The sequence below is a fragment of the Ursus arctos genome, unplaced genomic scaffold, assembly GCF_023065955.2.
Source record: "Ursus arctos isolate Adak ecotype North America unplaced genomic scaffold, UrsArc2.0 scaffold_24, whole genome shotgun sequence".
NCBI lineage: Eukaryota > Metazoa > Chordata > Mammalia > Carnivora > Ursidae > Ursus > Ursus arctos.
The window spans coordinates 22927006-22945991 of record NW_026622919.1 but is presented as its reverse complement, the minus strand read 5'-3'; the positions used below and the strand labels follow the sequence as shown (position 1 = coordinate 22945991).

Here is an 18986-nt window from a genome sequence, read left to right as displayed (position 1 = left end):
CACCATTTGGAGCCTCGGACTCATTAATATACATGAGTCATCCCCACCAATCGGCAGAGCGGATGCCATTAGCTTAGCATCTGTCGGGTTTTTGTGAGGGTTGTGGATGGAGTTGTTTTTTTCCCCCCCCTTTTAAATGAACTTCTTTTGACATTTTGGATTTGCCTCTGTAGGTTTTCTCCCTCGCCTTGCTCGGCGGCATCATCTAAAGGAGAGGCCCGGGGGAGGCAGGCAGGAAAGAGGGAGGAGCCCCCGCCAGGGCTCTGCATCTGCCTGTTGACAAACTTTCTCTCTCTCCCAGCACCTGGCACCTCAGACAGGCTGCGAGGACGCAAGCGGCACCAGGTAAATTATACCTAACGAGGCCCGCGCCCGCGACGGCGAGCAAGGCCGGATCCGGGCGCCGCCCCCCCCCCCGGGCCGCACCGGGCGGCTCGCCCCACGCGGGAGAGCGGCGGCCCGCGGCGCCCGGATCCGCCGCTTCCACGCTGATAAGTCCATGATTTATGAAAGGAGCGCCTGCCAGCCCGCGCTCCCTCCTCCTCGGCCACAGCTTGTTAGACACAAACGGCAACAGCAGTCTTAAATACTCGAGTTTTATTTCAGGCCAAAGCCCCTGGACTCTGAACTTGGTGCCATGACAGGCACAGGCGGGAGGGAAAGAGCCCACAGTCGGGGCGGGGGGCGGTGCGGCCGGAGCAGGGGGGGCGCGAGCCGGGAGCCCCCCGCGCGGCCCGGGTGCAGAGCCAGGCAGCGCGCCGCCGGCGCTCCTCTCCCGCCAGCTCGGGCTCTCCGCGGAGAGGAATGCGGCGGCCGGAGGGCAGAAGGCCTCATTGTCTGAGCGCGGCGCGCTCATCTCCACCCCCAGGGCCCTCTCTGCAGGCACAAAGCCCTGGCGCCCCATTGGACCGAACAGACGGCCTCCCTGCCGCCCAGCAGAGGGGCACGGTGGGAGCTGAAGCCCTGGGGGCAGGGGGCGGTTACTAAGGGACAAGAGAAGGATTCGAAAAAGAAAGGAGCCCACGCCAACCCTGCAGAAAAGATCCACACATCTCGGCTCTACTAAGCCAGAGAAGACCGTGACAGCCCCGGGACAGCCTTTTCTAACACAAAGCCCCCCAGAGCTGTTGCCTTTCCTCTGGCTTCCACAGGTCTCTTCCAGGGCCCCCGGGGAGCGATGTCATGGGTCTCGGGCCCCTCACAGCCAGGCTGAGGGCTGGGGAGAGGCGGGAACCCCCAGCCAAGGGAGTCACAGCACCAGTGGGTTCAGTGGTCCGTTCAGTGGTATTCGTGAAGGAAAAGCAAGGAGGTGGGAGAACAAACATTCCCCACCGTGGCCAGGAAAGGAGGGAGGCAAGAAGCCAGCCTCCCAGAAACAAAGTGAGCCAAGGGCTGCAGCAAGAACCCAGCCAGTGGGAATACAAATAACACAAGCATTTCTGTCGGGTCAGTATTCAGGACAGCTTAAAAGCAGTCACTTGTGGGTCCCCCCAGACCAGTCAACCTGATGCAATGCTCCCGGGCCCATTAACAAACATCTAAAGAGAGTCAGCTCCCGGAAGAGTAAATATACCCCATATTTCTGTGCAAAACCAACAGCCCACGGGCCTTATGCCTAACTTATAACCGTCCAGTGTTTAATCTATGGAGGAAGCTTGAGGAGTTGTGGCGACCGACCTCTGTGCCACCAACCTGAGCAGAGGCGACCGTAAGACGCTAAGTGGCCCAGCCTCCCCAACACCTACCCTGTGCCCCCTCCCACCCCAGCAAGCCTCCTTGCCGGCATCTTCTCCACCTCGGAGCAGAACCCAGCGCTCGGGCCAGAGATCATTTTTCTAAAACCATTTCTAACTGCCCAGGGTCCAAAGGCACAGCACGGTCCCCTCCCACAGCCCTCCTCAAGGGCTGAAGAGCGGAGGTTCCCTCATCAGGTCTTGCAAAATCACAGCATGATGGTGAGGGGGAGGGCAGGAGAGGGGGGCTTTCCAAGGAAGGAGCTTCAGCGTCAACAACGGGAGCCCACACCTCGAAATGGTCCTTTTCGTCCCTGGGAGGTGGTGAGGGAGAGCTCCTCCTGCCCGATCTTGGAAGAAAGCAGCAACTGGAAAAGAATGGGGAAGGAAAAAGAAGGGCATGAACAGATAAACAAAAATCAGTGGATAAGCCCAGAACAAACGAACGAAAGGTGGTTGAGCCATCCATACAGATGGAATATTATTTGGCCATAAGAAGGAAGGAAGTGCCGACACGGGCACTGCAGTACGGAGGAACCCTGAAAAGAAGCTGAGGGAAAGAAGCTCGTCACAAACGACTGCACATAAGACTCCACTTGTGTGAAGCGTCCAGCATAGGCCAATCCATAGACGCAGAAAGACGAGTGGTCACAGGGGTTAGGAGTTGGGGAAAATGGGGTGTCACTGCTGATGGGTACAAGGTTTCTTTTGGGGTGATAACAACTGGGGTTCTAAATTAAAAACTACTGAACTGTACATTTCAAGGGTGAATTTTATGGTATGTAAACTATATCTCAATAACGTTGTTACTTTAAAATAGGGAGGGGAGAGAAATAAAGAACAACCGAGGCTTCTCTTCTTTTCCCCAGGTTTCAATAGGAGAGCCCGCTACCCAGGGACAGGTTAACCCAGACGCTCAGGCCCTGGCGTGTGAGAGGAGAGAACCACGCGCAGGGAGAACGAGGCCTCTTCTGAGAGCCTACAACGCCGTGACGGTACTTCCTCTATCAAGCGGGCACCTCACTGGCCCAGGTGACAGTAGTCCCAGCCCTCAGTGCCTCAACACAAAGAGAGCTCCAGTTACCTCTTCGGCTGGTCTCCTTTAGCCAGGTGAGAAGAGCCCTGCCTCTCTTCCTGGACCCAGCCACAGTTTGACATAGCGTAGTGAAGAATGGCGTCAGAAACGGTCATGGGGCTTCGGCCCTGGACACAGGCTTCTATCTCGGGCACCGAGAGCTGGCTTTGCAGGAAGAGGTGTAACTGGCTGTCTGACAGGAGGACCACACTCTGCAGGACCCTGGGGCAAACACAGGAGGTAGAGCACAGACTCACCCTAACCAGCTGCCCTCCCCAACCCCCCCACCCCCCGAAGGGCTTCTGGCTTGAGCAAGCACTGAAGGCATGGGGGTGCAAGAAAGGCATCTACCACAAACACGCCTGTCTGTTCGAAGGGGCCATCCTGCCCAGCACCCTCCCCCACCCCGACCGCACCCAGGAGGCAGATGCTAGCCCACCCTCTACTCACTTTTCCAAGAAGTGCTGCAGACCTTGTCGCCGCTTCTCAATGAACTCATCTGAGCTGCCAAAGAAGGAAGACTTCCCAGGAAGTTCAGGTACAGGCCTGTGGGGTCACATAATAGAACACCCAAGATAAGTGTAACATTAAGACAGTCATTCCGCCCCCTGATCAAGGAAATCCCATAGAAAGAGGCATGAATCAAAACAAATAGCTTTTAATAAGGCTGGGGGGGGGCTAATATTGACTGCATGCCCCATGGCAGGCACCATGCTAAAGTTTTCACAAACCTTCTTTCATTTACTCCTCCCCAAAACCCCATGGAAAACCTATTGATGTCCCCCATCAGGAGGGAGGAGATAGAATCAGAGAAGTTACTTTCCCGGCATCACAGAGCTAGTAACCAGCAGAGCTGGAACCTGAACCACGTCCACGACTTCAGAACCCCACTAGTGCTGCACTACCTCGTTTATAAAACCCACGCCCGCCGTCAGGTCTTATTTTAAAAACGGAGCAACCTGGACATGGAGGCGTGGAGCATGCTGGGTCCTTGTGTGTAAATCACGACTACCTCTTCCAATCCAAGAAGGCCACATGCTTAGAATTTTTTTCCTAAGATTTCGTTTATTTATTTATTTATTTAGAGAGCACGAGCCGGGGGAGGGGCAGAGGGAGAGGAAAAGAGAATCTCAAGTAGACTCTGCGCTGAGCCAACTCGGGGCTCAGTCTCACAACCCTGAGATCACCACCCGAGCAGAAATCAAGAGTCGGATGCTTAACCCACTGAGCCACCCCGGCGCCCCGCACATGCTCTGAATTTTCTAAAAGCAGCTGAGTTCCAGCAAGGCAGCCACAGACTCTTTCAGTCTCCCTAGCTTCTATGATGAACATATTTAAAAAAAAAAAAAAAAAAACAACAGGCCAGGGGCGCCTGGGCGGCTCAGTGGATTAAGCATCTGACTCTTAATTTCAGCTCAGGTCGTGATCTCAGGGGTCATGTGATCGAGCCCCAGTTCGAGCTCTGCACTGAGTGTGGAGCCTGCTTAAGATTCTCTCTCTCCCTCTGCTTCGGTTCCTCCCCCACTGTTCATGCTGCCTCTCTCTCTCTCTCTCTCTCTCTCAAAAAACATATAGACAAACAGACCAGGGGCGCCTGGGTGGCTCAGTCAGTTAAGCGTCCGACTCTTGATTTCAGCTGGGGTCATGGTCTCAGGGTTGTGAGATCAAGCCCCATACCCAGCTCTGCGCTGAGCACGGAGCCTGTTTGGGATTCTCTCTCTCTCTCTCTCCCTCTGCCTCTCCCCTCCAGCTCACACTCTCTCTCTAAAAAAGCAAAATGAAACAAACGAACAAAAACAACAGGCCAGGTAAGAGAATGCAGGATCTGTCAGAAGTTCCACCTGGCTGTGAGGGCCTGACCCGCGACAGCGGCCTCATCAGTCCCACAGGTTAACTAACTGGACAGGTCACCCACAGGCCACCCGTCAGTGACTGTCCTGCAATGGATCACTGTTCTGCATTGTCTCTACTTTAGGACTTATTTGAGGTGGTGTAAATGAGGAGTGAACAATACTGCTTTTCCTGAGGCTTTCAGTCTGTCATGTCTCTGGGAAAAGGTCTCTGCACAAAAAAGAAAAACAATTAACATTTTTTTTACATGTCAAATGGACAGGAATACCACCGGTCACATAAGTCCGGGTGCTAACAAGTTTCTGATCACGAGTGATATGCACATATAAAATGCCAGCAGTACGTCTGTGTAGCCCTAGATGAATATGCATATAAAAAAAGAAAAATATTTTTGATATCTGTATGACTTTGTGAGGTCAAAATACTAGAACTCCGTCTTTACTTTTTACACCGACTTGAAAACATAATTTAAGAACACATTTCTCAATTTCCTAAGTGCCTGACATGTTGCCCAGTTTTCGTTATTGTAAACTCTGGTTCTCCTGCACACGCCAAAAAGCAAGTCCCAGACCCAAGAAAGAAGCGGAAGCAAACTCACACCAAACCAGCATTTCTCTGTAGCTGCTTTCTCAGCCACACGAACTCACGGTAGCGGCGACGCACACAGGACGTCTTGGCAGTAAAGGCCTTGCTGTTGGTCTACAGGAGGAAGTACGTGCAAAAGAAAAAAACCAAGTAGAAAAAGACCAGGTTTACTTCCCATCATCACACTCGCGGAGGATCCAAGCCACCAGGCCACAGTCCTGAGCAGGGGCTCCAACTAGAGTGAGGGGCCGGCAGGCAGCCTGAGAGCAACTGTCTGGCAGTCCCCAAGCTCATTCCTCTCCTCCCCCCTTTTCTTCGGTCTCAGGACTCTCAGAACACCCACAGACAGGTTCCGCCTCAGCACTCGCCCTCAGCCCGGGAGGGTGTTGCCCCAGCATGGAAGTCCGATGCACTTACGTGGAGAAATATCTTATAATCCACATAAGAGTTCCAGGAGCCCTCATTCTGCACGCGGGGGTCCTGAACACGCACGGTGATCGCCTCCTAGAGGGTAAGAAAGGCTCGTTCAGCTTCAGCTCAGCCACCCGGCAAGGCAGCTCTGACAACACAGGGTGCCAGATTTTTCCAGTCAGCACCAACTTTCATTCATGTATGCGTTCAATTCAACAAATATTTAGTGACCACCCGCTGTGTGTCAGGCACTGTTCTGAGGCACTGGGGGCAGAACATGAACAAGGGACGAAAATCCTTGCCCTCATAAATCTGCCATTCAGCTGCATTCCAACAAATGGAGAAGTTAGTCAAAATGGAACCTTATTTCCCAGGAATGGCTTTACTACGGATTTCCTTCTCCTGCCCTCGTTTTGAGCTCATCAGAAGCCCCAAGGTATCACTGTCATTAGAATACCATGGAGCAATGACTGGCATCTTTCCCCAAATCCCACCAAACTTTTACCCACCTGTTTCCTGGAGACCACACGCTTACCTCCTGCTCTTGGTTTTCCAACATCCTACACCAAAAGCCCATTGGAAGAAAACATCTGATGGGGGACAGGGGAACAATCATGGTTAGCATGCTTCTATTCTTATCACTCTTCGCCAAGAAAAATTTTCATTGACTACCCCCCGGGAAAACCCAGACACCTTTTCTTTTGTTTTTGTGTAAAACTTAAGAGGAAGCAAAAAAATCCCCACCACCTTAGCCCAGTGCCAAGCTAAAAGCCCCGGGGGATGTGCCTCCCTTTGCAGACCACAGCTAGGACCCTTAACCACGCCACCTCTAGCCAAAGCATGTTCGGGTCTGGGCAGCGTTCACCTCAGGCAGCCAGAACAGGCGAGCCTGGCCGTCAAACCTTTGTGTGTGAGGACGGCAGGTGAAAGCAGCGGTCCTGTGGGCACACAACACGCCTCTGCAAGTGAGCCTGACACCGCCCCCTCCTGGCGGTTCAGAGCCCACCAAGCCCCACAAACACCCATGCTCCGAAGTCTCTGTCTGGGGAACCAGTCGCCTACCGAGAGGAAAATCATGAGCTGGAGAGTTCCAGGAGCACCCGAGTGGGCTGCCCGGTGGCGACCTTCCCTTACCTAATCTGTTCTCCGGAACCCACGCCAATGGTTCCAATCATTTCCTCTCTCGACACGCTATCCGGCTTGTACCTCTGCCCAAGCACCCCACAGCTGCACGGGTCAGCTCGGGATGTTTTCCGCTCCTTTGTAAAGATTCATTAAAGCCTAAGCCTCTGATTTCCCCCAATGTGGCCGTTTACATGTGCAGCGACATCGCCCACTCCGACAAGGGGACCATGAAGCCTCCAGCACAGGGTTACTCCAGTCCAAAGGGGCCCATGATGTCACCTTCTGTTAAAATACAGCACTAATCTTGCTACTCCTAGAACCACTCCAACAGCATCCACTCTGGCTGCCGCCTCCACCCCCTTCTCCTCTCTTAAGAGCGGAACAATAAGGTTTAATTTCCCTTTCCAATTTACCTTGAAATGAAAACTGACTTCAGCCAATATGTACTGCCAACAAATGATCCAGGCTGGCTCCTGGGAAAACAAGACTATCTCGAAGCTCCCCCTCTCCTCCCCCCATGCCCATTCACACACCCACTCATTTTTACAGTCCTACAATTAATTTTAAACACATGCTCTTATTAGTTCTGCCTTGCCATTAGAACAGTGTGTAATGAGTTCCCTTCTATTTTATGTTTTGCTAACACAAGGCTAACGTTTCAAGAGAAGGGGAACTCATTTACACCACAAAATTAGCAGAGCAAACAGCTTTCCCAATTCTTTCCAGTACACCAGAAGATCTCTCCACACTTAGCCACCGCACACACAGACCAAACTGCCTGGGGGATGACGGGACTGGGCTACACCGTTGAGCAAAGCAGAGGTTTTGCGGCAGCAATGCCATCTTTGCACTTCTGCTGACAATCTGATTTTTCATCTGATGCAGGCACCATCACAAAGGGCAATTCCAATTCCTTAACAACCAATGTGCAATCTCCCGATGTAAACAATCGAACGGCTATGACCGAAAAGAACAGGCCGACTCATAAACAATTAACCACCTCAGGTTAAAAAAAAATTTTGTTCTCTTCTCTTTTCAGGCAGTTGGTAAATTGCCAACACAGGAACAGAGAGTTGAATATTCTGACGTGTCTTTTCACAAAAGTAACGATTGGCAAGATGACAAGGAAGTCATAGTCGTCCACACACTCAGGGGCGCTGACACATCTCCCGTGCCTTGAAAGGTTTGCCAAATTCAGGACCATAATTTAGTGACTACGAGGCCATGATTCTCTGGCTCAAGACGAGTGTGTCTAGGGCCCTGAACTCCCTCCTGCACGAATTCCTCTCCTTTCTTTTGGGGCTAAAGCCACTTAGACACAAATAGCTATAAACTGGCTTAAAAAAAAAATCCTAGCACCTCCCCCCAAGGGGCTGTATACTTAAATCTAAGTTTAGAAGGCACTAACAAAGTTTCCATTTTAACTTTCCCTTAAAAACACCGGACACTGGGACAAATACAAAAACCTAGACTCCAAGTCATAATTTCTAGCAATTACCATTCTCCATCAGCTTCCTCCACATAGATGCCACTCCTCAGGAGGAAATGAAGCTCACTTCTGCCCGTGGAGAGGAAGAAGGAAGTTCCTAATGTTAGCTTGTGATCTGGGAGATGGATCGGCGTCATGCAAATAAGGGTAAGTCAGCGATCCTCGGCTACCTACGCATCTCACTCTGCACTAACTGCATTTCCTGGGTCCTTTCAATCACAGCTGAAGCTTCCTTTACTTTCTCCACCTGTGCCACCACCCATCTCTCTGGGAAGAACCCAGTTGTTTGCTCTTGACAAAGCAGATTCCTTGTGAAGTTTTCCTGTGTCCTAACAATTCAAGGTAGCAATTCGGGCTTTCGCACCAGCATTTTCACTCCCATTTAAACGACTTCAAAAGACAGGTTAAAAAACAAATCAGGTGATAAAAATCTGTTGAGCCACCAAGCCTCCTCTTCCTTCTTACTCATTCTTGAGCCCTTGGAGCCTGATGGCAACTCAAAAAGCTCTCCTTCCTAAACACCCACAGGTGGGAGAGGATGCTCCCTTTTCTGACCAAGTTCTGTATGTTCCCAGCCAAGCAACTCTGCTCCATGCTTCTGTCCGTCTGTAACTCGCCACTCCTTACACTTGGAAGGTAAATCACAAAGGCGACCACAGTCTAGCGCAAGAGCCCGCCTCTGTCCCGTGAAATATTTGTCATTACTCCTAGCCCCAGCCGTTTCGGTAAATGTCGCCAAACTCTGGCCACTCCACCTCCATTCTTCACGAACTAGGAGCAGAAGGGTCCCACGACCCTTCTTCTCCTTTGACTATTAAGCTTAGGAAGTGGAAACGAAAGATGCTTTCTACTTTAAAAAACAAATGAAAAAGCCGGGTTTCCTTCCTTGGATCCGGAGCAAGCACCCGCCTCCATCCTGGGAGGTGAGACAGCCTCTTCCCTGAGATGTCAAGCGAGATCCCCACCCCCAAACGCCACCACTGACGCTCAAGCCGCGCTTGAGAGCAGCACCCAGTCCCCGCGGCCCCGCCCACGACCCCTCACCTGAGAGCAGCACCCACTCCCCACAGCGACACCGCCAGCGCCGCACCATATAGCCAAAGTCTCGGCTTCTCCTTCCGGGTGAGTGGCCGGTGTCCCGGTGCACGACGGGAGAGGGCTCCCGGCAACGCCAATCCCGGGTGTCCAGGACGCCCCGCCCCTGCAGGCCCGAGCTCTCAGTGGCGATCCCGGCTCCCGAGGCGGTGCGCTCGGCCCCGCCCGGCTCGGGCCGGAGTCCAGAAACCCTAAGACTCACTTGGGACACTGGAGGGTGGACGCGGGTGAGGAGAGGAGAAGAGGCTCTGACGGCCAATCCGGAGCCGTGTCCCGCCCATCGTTGTCAGGCCCAGCCAATCAGGCCCAGGGAGCGTTATTAAAGGTCCAAAGGAGGGTCCCCGGAGCCGAGAGGTGTGAAGAAGCTGTCTCCGATATTTCTGTCTGGCCGAGGGCCGTCCGGACGGTGGGAGGATCGGGGAAGAAGACGCCCACATTCCTGGAGCTTCGCAAAGTCCCGAGAGCTTCCCCATTTGAACCCCGTGGGTTGCAGTTCCCCCGCGGAGTTATCGAAGGCGTCCCAACTCACGTTGGTAAAACCACAGACTGTCACGGCGAAAAGGAACTGAGATGGCCCAGCAAACACCGCGTTCACTCGCGGAAACAAGTCCAAAGAAGGATTGTGCAGCCAGTTAGGGAAAAGAAAATACGTTGAATATGATGATTTTTATGTTGTTGAAAGTCTTTTAACAACCTGTTAAAAGATCATTTTTGCGAAGATATTATCAAGGAAAAAGTCAGGGTCACAAAACACAAGCTCTGGAGTTACGCGGCCTGAGTATGATACCCAGCACTGCACTGGACCATGGGGCTTTCCACTGAACTCAAAGCTTTGTAAACCTTAAGTCTCCTCATCTGTAGAATGGAGACTATTGTGCAAATCTCAAAGCAGAGTTTCTCAAACGTTTTAGTCTCAGGATCCCTTTACATTTTTTTTTTTTTAAGTAAATTATACGCCCAACCTGGGGCTGGAACTCACCACCCCAAGATCAAGAGTCGCATGCCCTAAGGACTCAACCAGCCAGGGGCCCCCACATTCTTAAAAATTGATTCTAAGAGTGTTTGTTTAGGGGCGCCTCGGGGGCTCAGTCTGTTAAGCGTCTACCTTTGGCTCAGGTCATGATCTCAGGTCCTGGGATCCAACCCCAAGTTCCCCAAGTCGGGCTCCGGGCTCAGTGGGGAATCTACTTCTCCCTGCCTTCTGTCTCCCCCACCCCCACCCCCGCGCACGCTCGCGCTCTCTCTCTCTCTTTCTCGAAAAAAAAAGAAGACTGTTTATGTGGGATATTTACCAAAGTAAAAATTAAAATTGAGAAATTAAAAAGCATGTCTTGGGGCGCCTGGGTGGCTCAGTCGTTAAGCGTCTGCCTTTGGCTCAGGGCATGATCGGGGGTCCTGGGATGGAGCCCCGCATGGGGCTCCTGCGCTGGGAGCCTGCTTCTTCCTCTCCCACTCCCCCTGCTTGTGTTCCCTCTCTCACTGGCTGTCTCTCTCTCTGTCAAATAAATAAATAAAATCTTTAAAAAAATAAATAAATAATAAATAAAAAGGCTGTTTTAATTTACATAAATTAATAATAAACCAATACATTTTAATATATATTATGAAATATAGCTACACCTCCCCCACCAAATTATAGAGTAGCACTGCACTACAATTTTGCAAATCTCTTTAATGTCTGGCTTAATAGAAGACAGCTGGATTCTCATATTCGCCTCCCCATTCTTTCTGGTTCGCGGTGTTATTTTGGTCTAGGAAATGAAGAAAATCCGGTCTCACAGAGATACATAGTTAGAAAAGGAAGGGATATTTTTAGCCAATAACTGTGGATACTTTATGATACTAGCAAAACTCAACAAACGGCAAAATTTTTTAATGGGGGGGTGAAGAGAGGGAATCCCAAGTAGGCTCCACACCCAGCACAAGCCCAAAGAGGGGCTCCATCTCACAACGCCGAGATCATGACCTGAGCGGAAATCAAGACTCAGGCGCTTAACAACTGAGCCACCCAGGAGCCCCAATTTCTTAAAGATTAGTGGCCTGGGCGCCTTGCTCAGGTCATGATCTCAGGGTCTTCCACTGATCCCTGTGATGGGCTCCCAGCTCAGTGGAGAGTCTGCTTCCCCCCCCCACTGCCCCTCCCCCTCCCCCTGTTCGTGTGTGCTTGCTCGCTCTCTCAAATAAATAAATAAAATCTTAAAAAAAAAAAAAAAAGATTAGTTGCAATAGGGAATCTGAAACCACTTGGAAAATATTGATTTACTGAATTATGCCGATCTTCCAAATACTGATGAATTTCACTATTCAACATAAAAAAATCACGTTAATTATAATCATCATTGATCTCCACAGGAAAATCCTGGGAAGCTGTCAAGCTCACTTTGGTGGATACCACCTTTTCTAAAACTGCAATTTTTTTCTTGAAAGCTCAAATTTTGGGGTGCCTGGGTGGCTCAGTCAGTTAGGCATCTGACTTCAGGTCATGATCTCAGGCCCCTGAGATGGACCCCCAAGTTGGGTTCCCTGTTCAGTGGGGAGTCTTTTTCTCCCTCTCCCTCTGCCCCTCCCTCCCACTTGTTCTCTCTGGCTCTCTCTCTCACTCTCAAAGAAAGAAAAAAAGAAAGAATCTTAAAAAAAAAACACTCAAATTTTATCATTGACAAAAATACTTTGAAGCCATTTTTCCTTGAAGTGTCAGTCTCATTCCATTCAAATATTCAAGTCTGAATAACCACAGTTTCCCTGTCATTCTTTCAAACAAAGATGGTGTCCTAAAGCCCACAGCCATACCATCTTGAGCACCCCTGATCTCAGAAACTAAGCAGAGTCAGCCCTCGTTAGTACTTAGATGGGAAAAACGGTGTTCTATGAAAAAAAAAGCCGACAGTTCTGCTCCTACGTCTCAGTCACACAACAATCTGTGTCAGTAAGAAGCAGTAGTGTTTTACGTACACCTTCTATTTCATTACACAGAACATTGAAAATATGTATATTCCAGACAAGAGATTTCACAAAATTAGTAATCTGTACTGCTTCATAAAGGATAGTCTGAGTGGAAGTGGTGTTTTTTTTTTAAGATTTTATGTTTAAGTAATCTTTACACCCAACGTGGGGGTTCAAACTCACAACCCTGAGACCAAGAGTCACATGCTCTACTGACTGAGCCCAAAAGTGACTTCTTCGTTCTTTTATCGCATAGGCGTGGCAGGGAAGAATAGGACGACTCCAGCACGAGTTGGGGCTGCACTGCCCCGATTCACACCAAGGTGCCAGCAATTTCACCCCGTTACCTTTGCACCCTCAGTGAAAATGTAAACACAGTGAAAAATATTATTATGAAAATAGTTTCAGGGCGCCTGGGTGGCTCAGTTGGTTGAGCGTCTGCCTTCGGCTGGGGTCATGATGGGATCGAGCCCCACATCAGGGCTCCCTGCTCAGCAGGGAGGCTGCTTCTCCCTCCCTCTGCCTCTTCCTTTTGTGCGCGTGCTTTCTCACTCTCTCTCTCAAATAAATAAAATCTTTGGAAGAAAGAAAGAAAGAAAGAAAGAAAGAAAGAAAGAAAGAAAGAAAGAAAGAAAGAAAGAAAGAAAGAAAGAAAAAGAAAGAAAGGAGGAAAGAAAGAAAAGAGAGAGAGAAAGAGAGAGAGAAAGAGAGAGAGAAAGAAAGAGAGAAAGAAAGAAAAAGAAAATAGTTTCAACCTTACAGACTCCCTGAAACTCTCAGGCACTCCCAGTCTGTGGACGACACGTGGAGAACCAAAGAATACATCTGCGAATATTCATTCGACGAATATTCGTTGAGCCTTTCTAGGGACACTGTTTTAGGCAGTATGAATAAATCAGTGAACCCAACAGGAAAATACCCTGACCTCCTGGAGCTTGTAAGTAATATAAGGGCTTAGCATCATTACCTCACATATTACTCGATTTTTTTTTTTTTTTTTTTTGAGAGAGAGAGTGCATGCACGTGCCCAGTGGGGGGAGGAGGGCAGAGGCAGAGAGAGAATCTCAAGCAGGCTCCACGCTCCGCACAGAGCTTGACGTGGGGCTTGATCTCAGGACCCTGGGATCATGGCCTAAGCGAAAATCAAGAGTCGGATGTTTGACTGAGCCACCCAGGCACCCCCTCAATAAATATTTTTAAATAAATTTATGGAACAATTGCAATGTAATACAAGTTTCTCACTCAGTGCCATATCTTGACCTTATTTTTCAACAATAATGTCTAACACTTGATAATGGGGCCAATCTTTATTATACCTGAAATGCTAGTACCTCTCCAGGCAGTTATCATGCTGAATGAGAAAATCAATCAATGTCAGGGCTACGGGTGCGTGATTTGAGATGTGTAGGTTTTTTTCTTTTTTTTTTAATTATTTATTTCTTTATTAGACAGAGACAGCCAGCGAGAGAGGGAACACAAGCAGGGGGAGTGGGAGAGGAAGAAGCAGGCTTCCAGTGGAGGAGCCTGATGTGGGGCTCGATTCCAGAACGTCAGGATCACGCCCTGAGCGGAAGGCAGAAGCTTAACGACTGCGCCACGCAGGCGCCCCTGAAACGTGTAAGTTTTAATTAGAGTCTAGTAACTACCAGGAAGTCACGTGAAAATCAAACTGACCAGGGGAGGTAAGAAAGGCAGATAGCTCTTAAGTATATTTGCCTTTTTTTAAAAAAAGATTTTATTTATTTATTTGAGAGAGAGAGAGTGAGCAAGACAGAGAACACAAGCACGGGGAGCTGTAGAGGCAGAGGGAGAAGCAGACTCCCCACTGAGCAAGGAGCAGGATGCGGGACTTAATCTCAGGGTCCTGGGATCCGGACCTGAGCTGAAGGCAGCCGCTTAACCGACTGAGCCACCCAGGCCGCCCCCCCCACCCCGTATATTTGCCTTTTAAAAGAGAGTACTTGTTAATGCCAAATGAATAAATCTTTAACAATAGAATGTCAAGTAGTAGTCAAAATGAAACAAAGAATCTCACACGTTAGAAGATGACTACTGTCAAAGAAACTGAAAACAACAAGTATTTTCGGGGATGTGGAGAAACTGGAACCCCTGTGCGCTCTTGGAGGGAATGTAAATAGCACAGCCACCGTGGAATGCGGTTTGGCAGTTCCTCAAAAAATTAAAAATGGAACTAACATATGATCCAGCAATTCTACTTCTGGAACTGTAGAAGTGTTCAACAAAAAATGGACCCAAAAGGGAGTCACTTGTGCTAAACCCTTGTCAGTAAACCAAGACTTAAAATCTAACCTAATTGCTGTTTCGGCCCCTCCCAGGAATGTAATCTTCACTGGTCAGTCTAGTGAGATAACCTTGTCAGCACCAGGGAGATAATCTGCCTGAAAGACCCCTTCCATCTCCTGAAGAAAGATACCCAATTTTTCCCGTCCCTGCCCCCGTTTCTCTATAAAAGCCTTCCGTTTTGGGGTACCTAGCTGGCTCAGTTAGTAGGGCATGCAACTTTTGATTTCAAGCCCCATGTTGGCTACAGAGATTACTTTTAAAAAAGTCTCCCGTTTTGTATGCTCTTCAGAGCTCCTTTCTATTTGTTAGATGGGATGCTGCCCAATTCATGAATCATTGAATAAAGCTAATTTAATCTCTAAATTTACTTAGTTGAATTTTTGTCTTTTAACATCCAGAATTGAAAGAAGTGTCTCAAGAGATACCTGCACACCCGCGCTCCGAGGAGCATCAATTGCAATAGCTAACATGTGGAAGCAAACGACGGTCCGACAGTGGATGCATGGATAAGCAAAATGTGATGTATACATGCAATGGGATATTCTTCAGTCTCAAAAAAAGGGGGGGGGATTCTGACACAGGCTGCAATGCATGAGCCTTGAGAACAGTATACTACATGTAAAGCTGGTCACAAAAGGGCAAATACTGTGTGATCCCACTTATATGAGATTCTTCGTGTAGTCCAAATCTTAGAAAGTACAATGATAGCTGCCAGAGGCTAGGGGAAGGAGGAATGGGGAATTTTCATTTAATGGGTATGGAGTTTCAGTTCTACAAGTTGAAAAGAGTTCTGGAGATGGATGATTGTGATGGTTGCACAACATTGGAGTGCATTTTTTTTGTTGTTTTTTTTTAAAGATGTTATTTATTCGACAGAGATAGAGACAGCCAGTGAGAGAGGGAACACAAGCAGGGGGAGTGGGAGAGGAAGAAGCAGGCTCATAGCGGAGGAGCCTGATGTGGGGCTCGATCCCATAACGCTGGGATCACGCCCTGAGCCGAAGGCAGACGCCTAACCGCTGTGCCACCCGGGCGCCCCCATTGGAGTGCATTTAATACCACTGAATTGTATACTTAAAATAGTTCGGATTGGGGCGCCTGGGTGGCTCAGTTGATTAAGGGTCTGCCTTTGGCTCCGGCCATGATCTCAGGGTCCTGGGATGGAGCCCCACGTCGGGCTCCCTGATCAGTGTGGAGCCTGCTTCTCCCTCTCCCTCTGCCCCTCCCCCTGCTCGATATCTCACTCTCTCCAATCAATAAATAAATCTTAAAAAAATAATAATAAATACAATAAAATGGTTCAGATGGTAAATTTTATGTTATGCATATTTTACCATCATTTTAAAAATTGGGGGAAAAAATGAAACAGAATTTCAGACAGGAGGGAAGAAAATATTTCAAAAGTGCTGAACTTTCCCCCACTCCTTAAATCACATGAGAAGCAGCTATCGGCTGTGCCTAAGACAGCTACTGTTTATAAGTGCCGGTATCTGGCATTGCCCTCATACATTACGGTCCATCCCACAGATATGCTGCAAGTTAGGTCTTAAGTAATGTTTTCATGTTTCAGATTTTTGTGTTGGCCAAAGGCACAGAGAGGTTAAGGAGCTTGTTCGAAGTTACACAGCAGACAAAAAGTAGAGACAGAATTGAATCCAGTTCAGCCTGATTCCAAGTCTTCGTTCCTTTTGGCAGCATCCAACTTCCTCTCTTCCCCACGTTCTTGGTGATTTTAGGAACTTCATGTGAGAGACTTCCTGTGGGCATCAGCATTGTGACTTCAAACGTTGTCTTGAGCAAGATTATGACTGAGTTGCCATTACCCTTAGAAGGGAAAGAAACTCTGAGGGTCTGAATAACTTAAAATGCCACCATTCTTATGGGAAGAGAAAAGAACTAAACCTATTTGATCCTAAAAGATTTTTTTAAAAAGATATTGTTATGCAGAAACTTTAGGCTTGAGAGTTTGACGTTCATCCCTGGCAGAATTCCAGACTAGATTATGAGCAAGACAGCTCTGGGTTGATTACAGATTAGCGTAAACCAGTGGCGCTCTGCTACCCGAGAAGAAAAGGTGAACTTTGACTCCCTTAATTCAAGAACGGTGTAGAGCGTCTGGGCAGTGATGATTCCCTGTACTTTGAAATACCCATATAGGGGCGCCTGGGTGGCACAGCGGTTAAGCGTCTGCCTTCGGCTCAGGGTGTGATCCCAGCGTTATGGGTTTGAGCCCCACATCAGGCTCCTCCGCTATGAGCCTGCTTCTTCCTCTCCTACTCCCCCTGCTTGTGTTCCCTCTCTCGCTGGCTGTCTCTATCTCTGTCACATAAATAAATAAAATCTTTAAAAAAAAAATGAAATACCCATATAAAGAGCCAGAATTTACTAACAAACTGTATATGTTAGACCTGAAACTGTTTTCCTATGACGTAGGTTTAAGAAAACGGTGACGTTTAGCCTAGCGAAGTAAGACCGTGGGGAACATAAAGGCTGAATTTCAATACTAGAAGGATCCTATGAAAGAGGAATTAGGTTTACAGAACACGACTGTGCGCAACCACACACCCAGAATTAGGAGGAATTGGTGGTATTTACATGGGGAAGCAGAACGCAGCTCAGTATGAGGAATTAGGGATGACAGCACTTCACGTGAGCAGAATTACAGTTTGGAGGTTTTATGTAACATCAAACTTCAATTCTACCCCCTTCTTGCTGAATGCCCCTGGTCAGATTATACAACCTCTGAGTCTTTACCGTAGTATGGAAATAGTAATCCCCACTTCTCAGTATTGTTTAGGATTAAATAACATTAATCAAGGCCTTAACAGAATTCCTAGTGCTGGGGTGAGTAGCAATCATAGTAGCTAATATTATTAGAACTAATTTTATCATCATTACAATTATTAAAAACAAAATAAGACACTTTAGGAGAGAGTGAGTAGAGGGATTTGTGCCTCTTCCTGGACACCCAACCCAAATGTCTCAGGAAGAATTGCCCTCTTCTCTGTGCTCTCATGGCTCTTTTAGCAAAAGTATTACGATATTGTTGGGCTGCATTTCTTACATGGCAATTCTCCAGAGCCCTGCACAGTGCCTGGCTCAGCAAAACTGTTATGTAAATACAGGTTCCTGCACTCTGAGGTGGAGTAAGGTAGACTGGTTGCCTTTCTTCTTTACCTCTGATCAGGCGAATATTTGAATATTCAAAATAAGGAAGAAAAAAAGTCATATTCTGGTAGTTCTATTTAATTTTTAAGATTTTATTTATTTATTTGACACACAGAGGGAGAGAGAGCACAAGCAGGAGGAACGGCAGGTGGAGGGATAGGGAGAAGCAGGCTTTCGCTGAGCAAAGAGCTGGAAGGGTGGCACCATCCCAGGACCCTGAGATCATGCCCAGATCTGAAGGCAGACGCTTAATCGACTGAGACACCCAGGCATCCCTGGTAGTTCCATTTAGTTCCTGATTATTATTATTATTTTTAAAGATTTTAGTTATTTATTTGATGGAGGGAGAGACAGCCAGCGAGAGAGGGAACACAGTCAGGGGGAGTGTGAGAGGAAGAGGCAGGCTCCCAGCAGAGGAGCCTGATGTGGGGCTCGATCCCAGAACGCTGGGATCACGCCCTGAGCCGAAGGCAGACGCTTAACGACTGAGCCACCCAGGCGCCTCTATTTAGTTCCTGATTAGATAGAAAATGAATAAAGGGGGGGGGGAGGAAACTACCCATAAATCTGATGTGAAGAAAAGAGATGAAGGAAAGATTAATCACCTCCACTTTCCATCAGGTAGGAGAAGAACATTTCATTAGTTCACTTAATCATTTATTCAACCAATATTGCTTGACAACTGCATGCCAGGGACTGTACTGGACACCAGGTATAGAGTGGTGAACAACACAAGGCGAAATTTCTGCCCTTACGGGAGTTTCGAGAACAGCAAATAGATTTTTTTTAAAACTTTTTTGATTTATTTATTTATTTGAGAGAGAGAGCTCACAGAAGGAGAGGGAGAAGCAGATTCTCTGATGAGCAGGGAGCCCGATGTGGGGCTCGATCCCAGGACGCTGGGATCATGACCTGAGCCGAAGGCAGACGCTTAACTAAACTGAGCCACCCAGGCGCCCCAACAGCAGGTAGATATTAACTAATGACAATAAAATGGGGTGAATGACATGAGAGACTGAATTTCCAATATGAACAGATTTGGGGACAGCGATATAGTTGAAAGCAGGAGAACTAAACCGTTTGTCTCAAAGAATAACAAGCGTGGTTTTTACCTATTTCTAAGTTTTGAGAGGTGGCTGGGTGAGGAGTGCTCATGAGATAAGGGGGTTCTGCGCTAGAGTTCTCCCTTGGCACAGCCAGTGAAAAG

The 18986-nt window shown here is 48.4% G+C and overlaps 1 protein-coding gene across 2 annotated transcripts; it reads right to left on the bottom strand.

Annotated features, from left to right (window-relative positions):
- Positions 1 to 561: 561 nt before the first annotated feature.
- Positions 562 to 9462, bottom strand: SNX11 (sorting nexin 11). 2 transcript variants are annotated; one of them, XM_044389284.3, is made up of 8 exons: positions 9314 to 9462; positions 7194 to 7253; positions 6191 to 6245; positions 5662 to 5748; positions 5258 to 5358; positions 3259 to 3354; positions 2818 to 3030; positions 562 to 2101 (listed from the first exon to the last, which is right to left on the bottom strand). In XM_044389284.3, exons 3-8 carry the CDS (start codon positions 6230 to 6232, stop codon positions 1828 to 1830), a joined length of 813 nt encoding a protein of 270 aa, XP_044245219.1. In that variant the 5' UTR covers positions 6233 to 6245; positions 7194 to 7253; positions 9314 to 9462; the 3' UTR covers positions 562 to 1827. The 2 variants fall into 2 exon arrangements, with proteins under 2 accessions (XP_044245219.1, XP_026368835.1); XM_026513050.4 differs by lacking the exon at positions 7194 to 7253 and having other exon boundaries at positions 563 to 2101; positions 9314 to 9458.
- Between the last annotated feature and the right edge of the window lie 9524 nt (positions 9463 to 18986).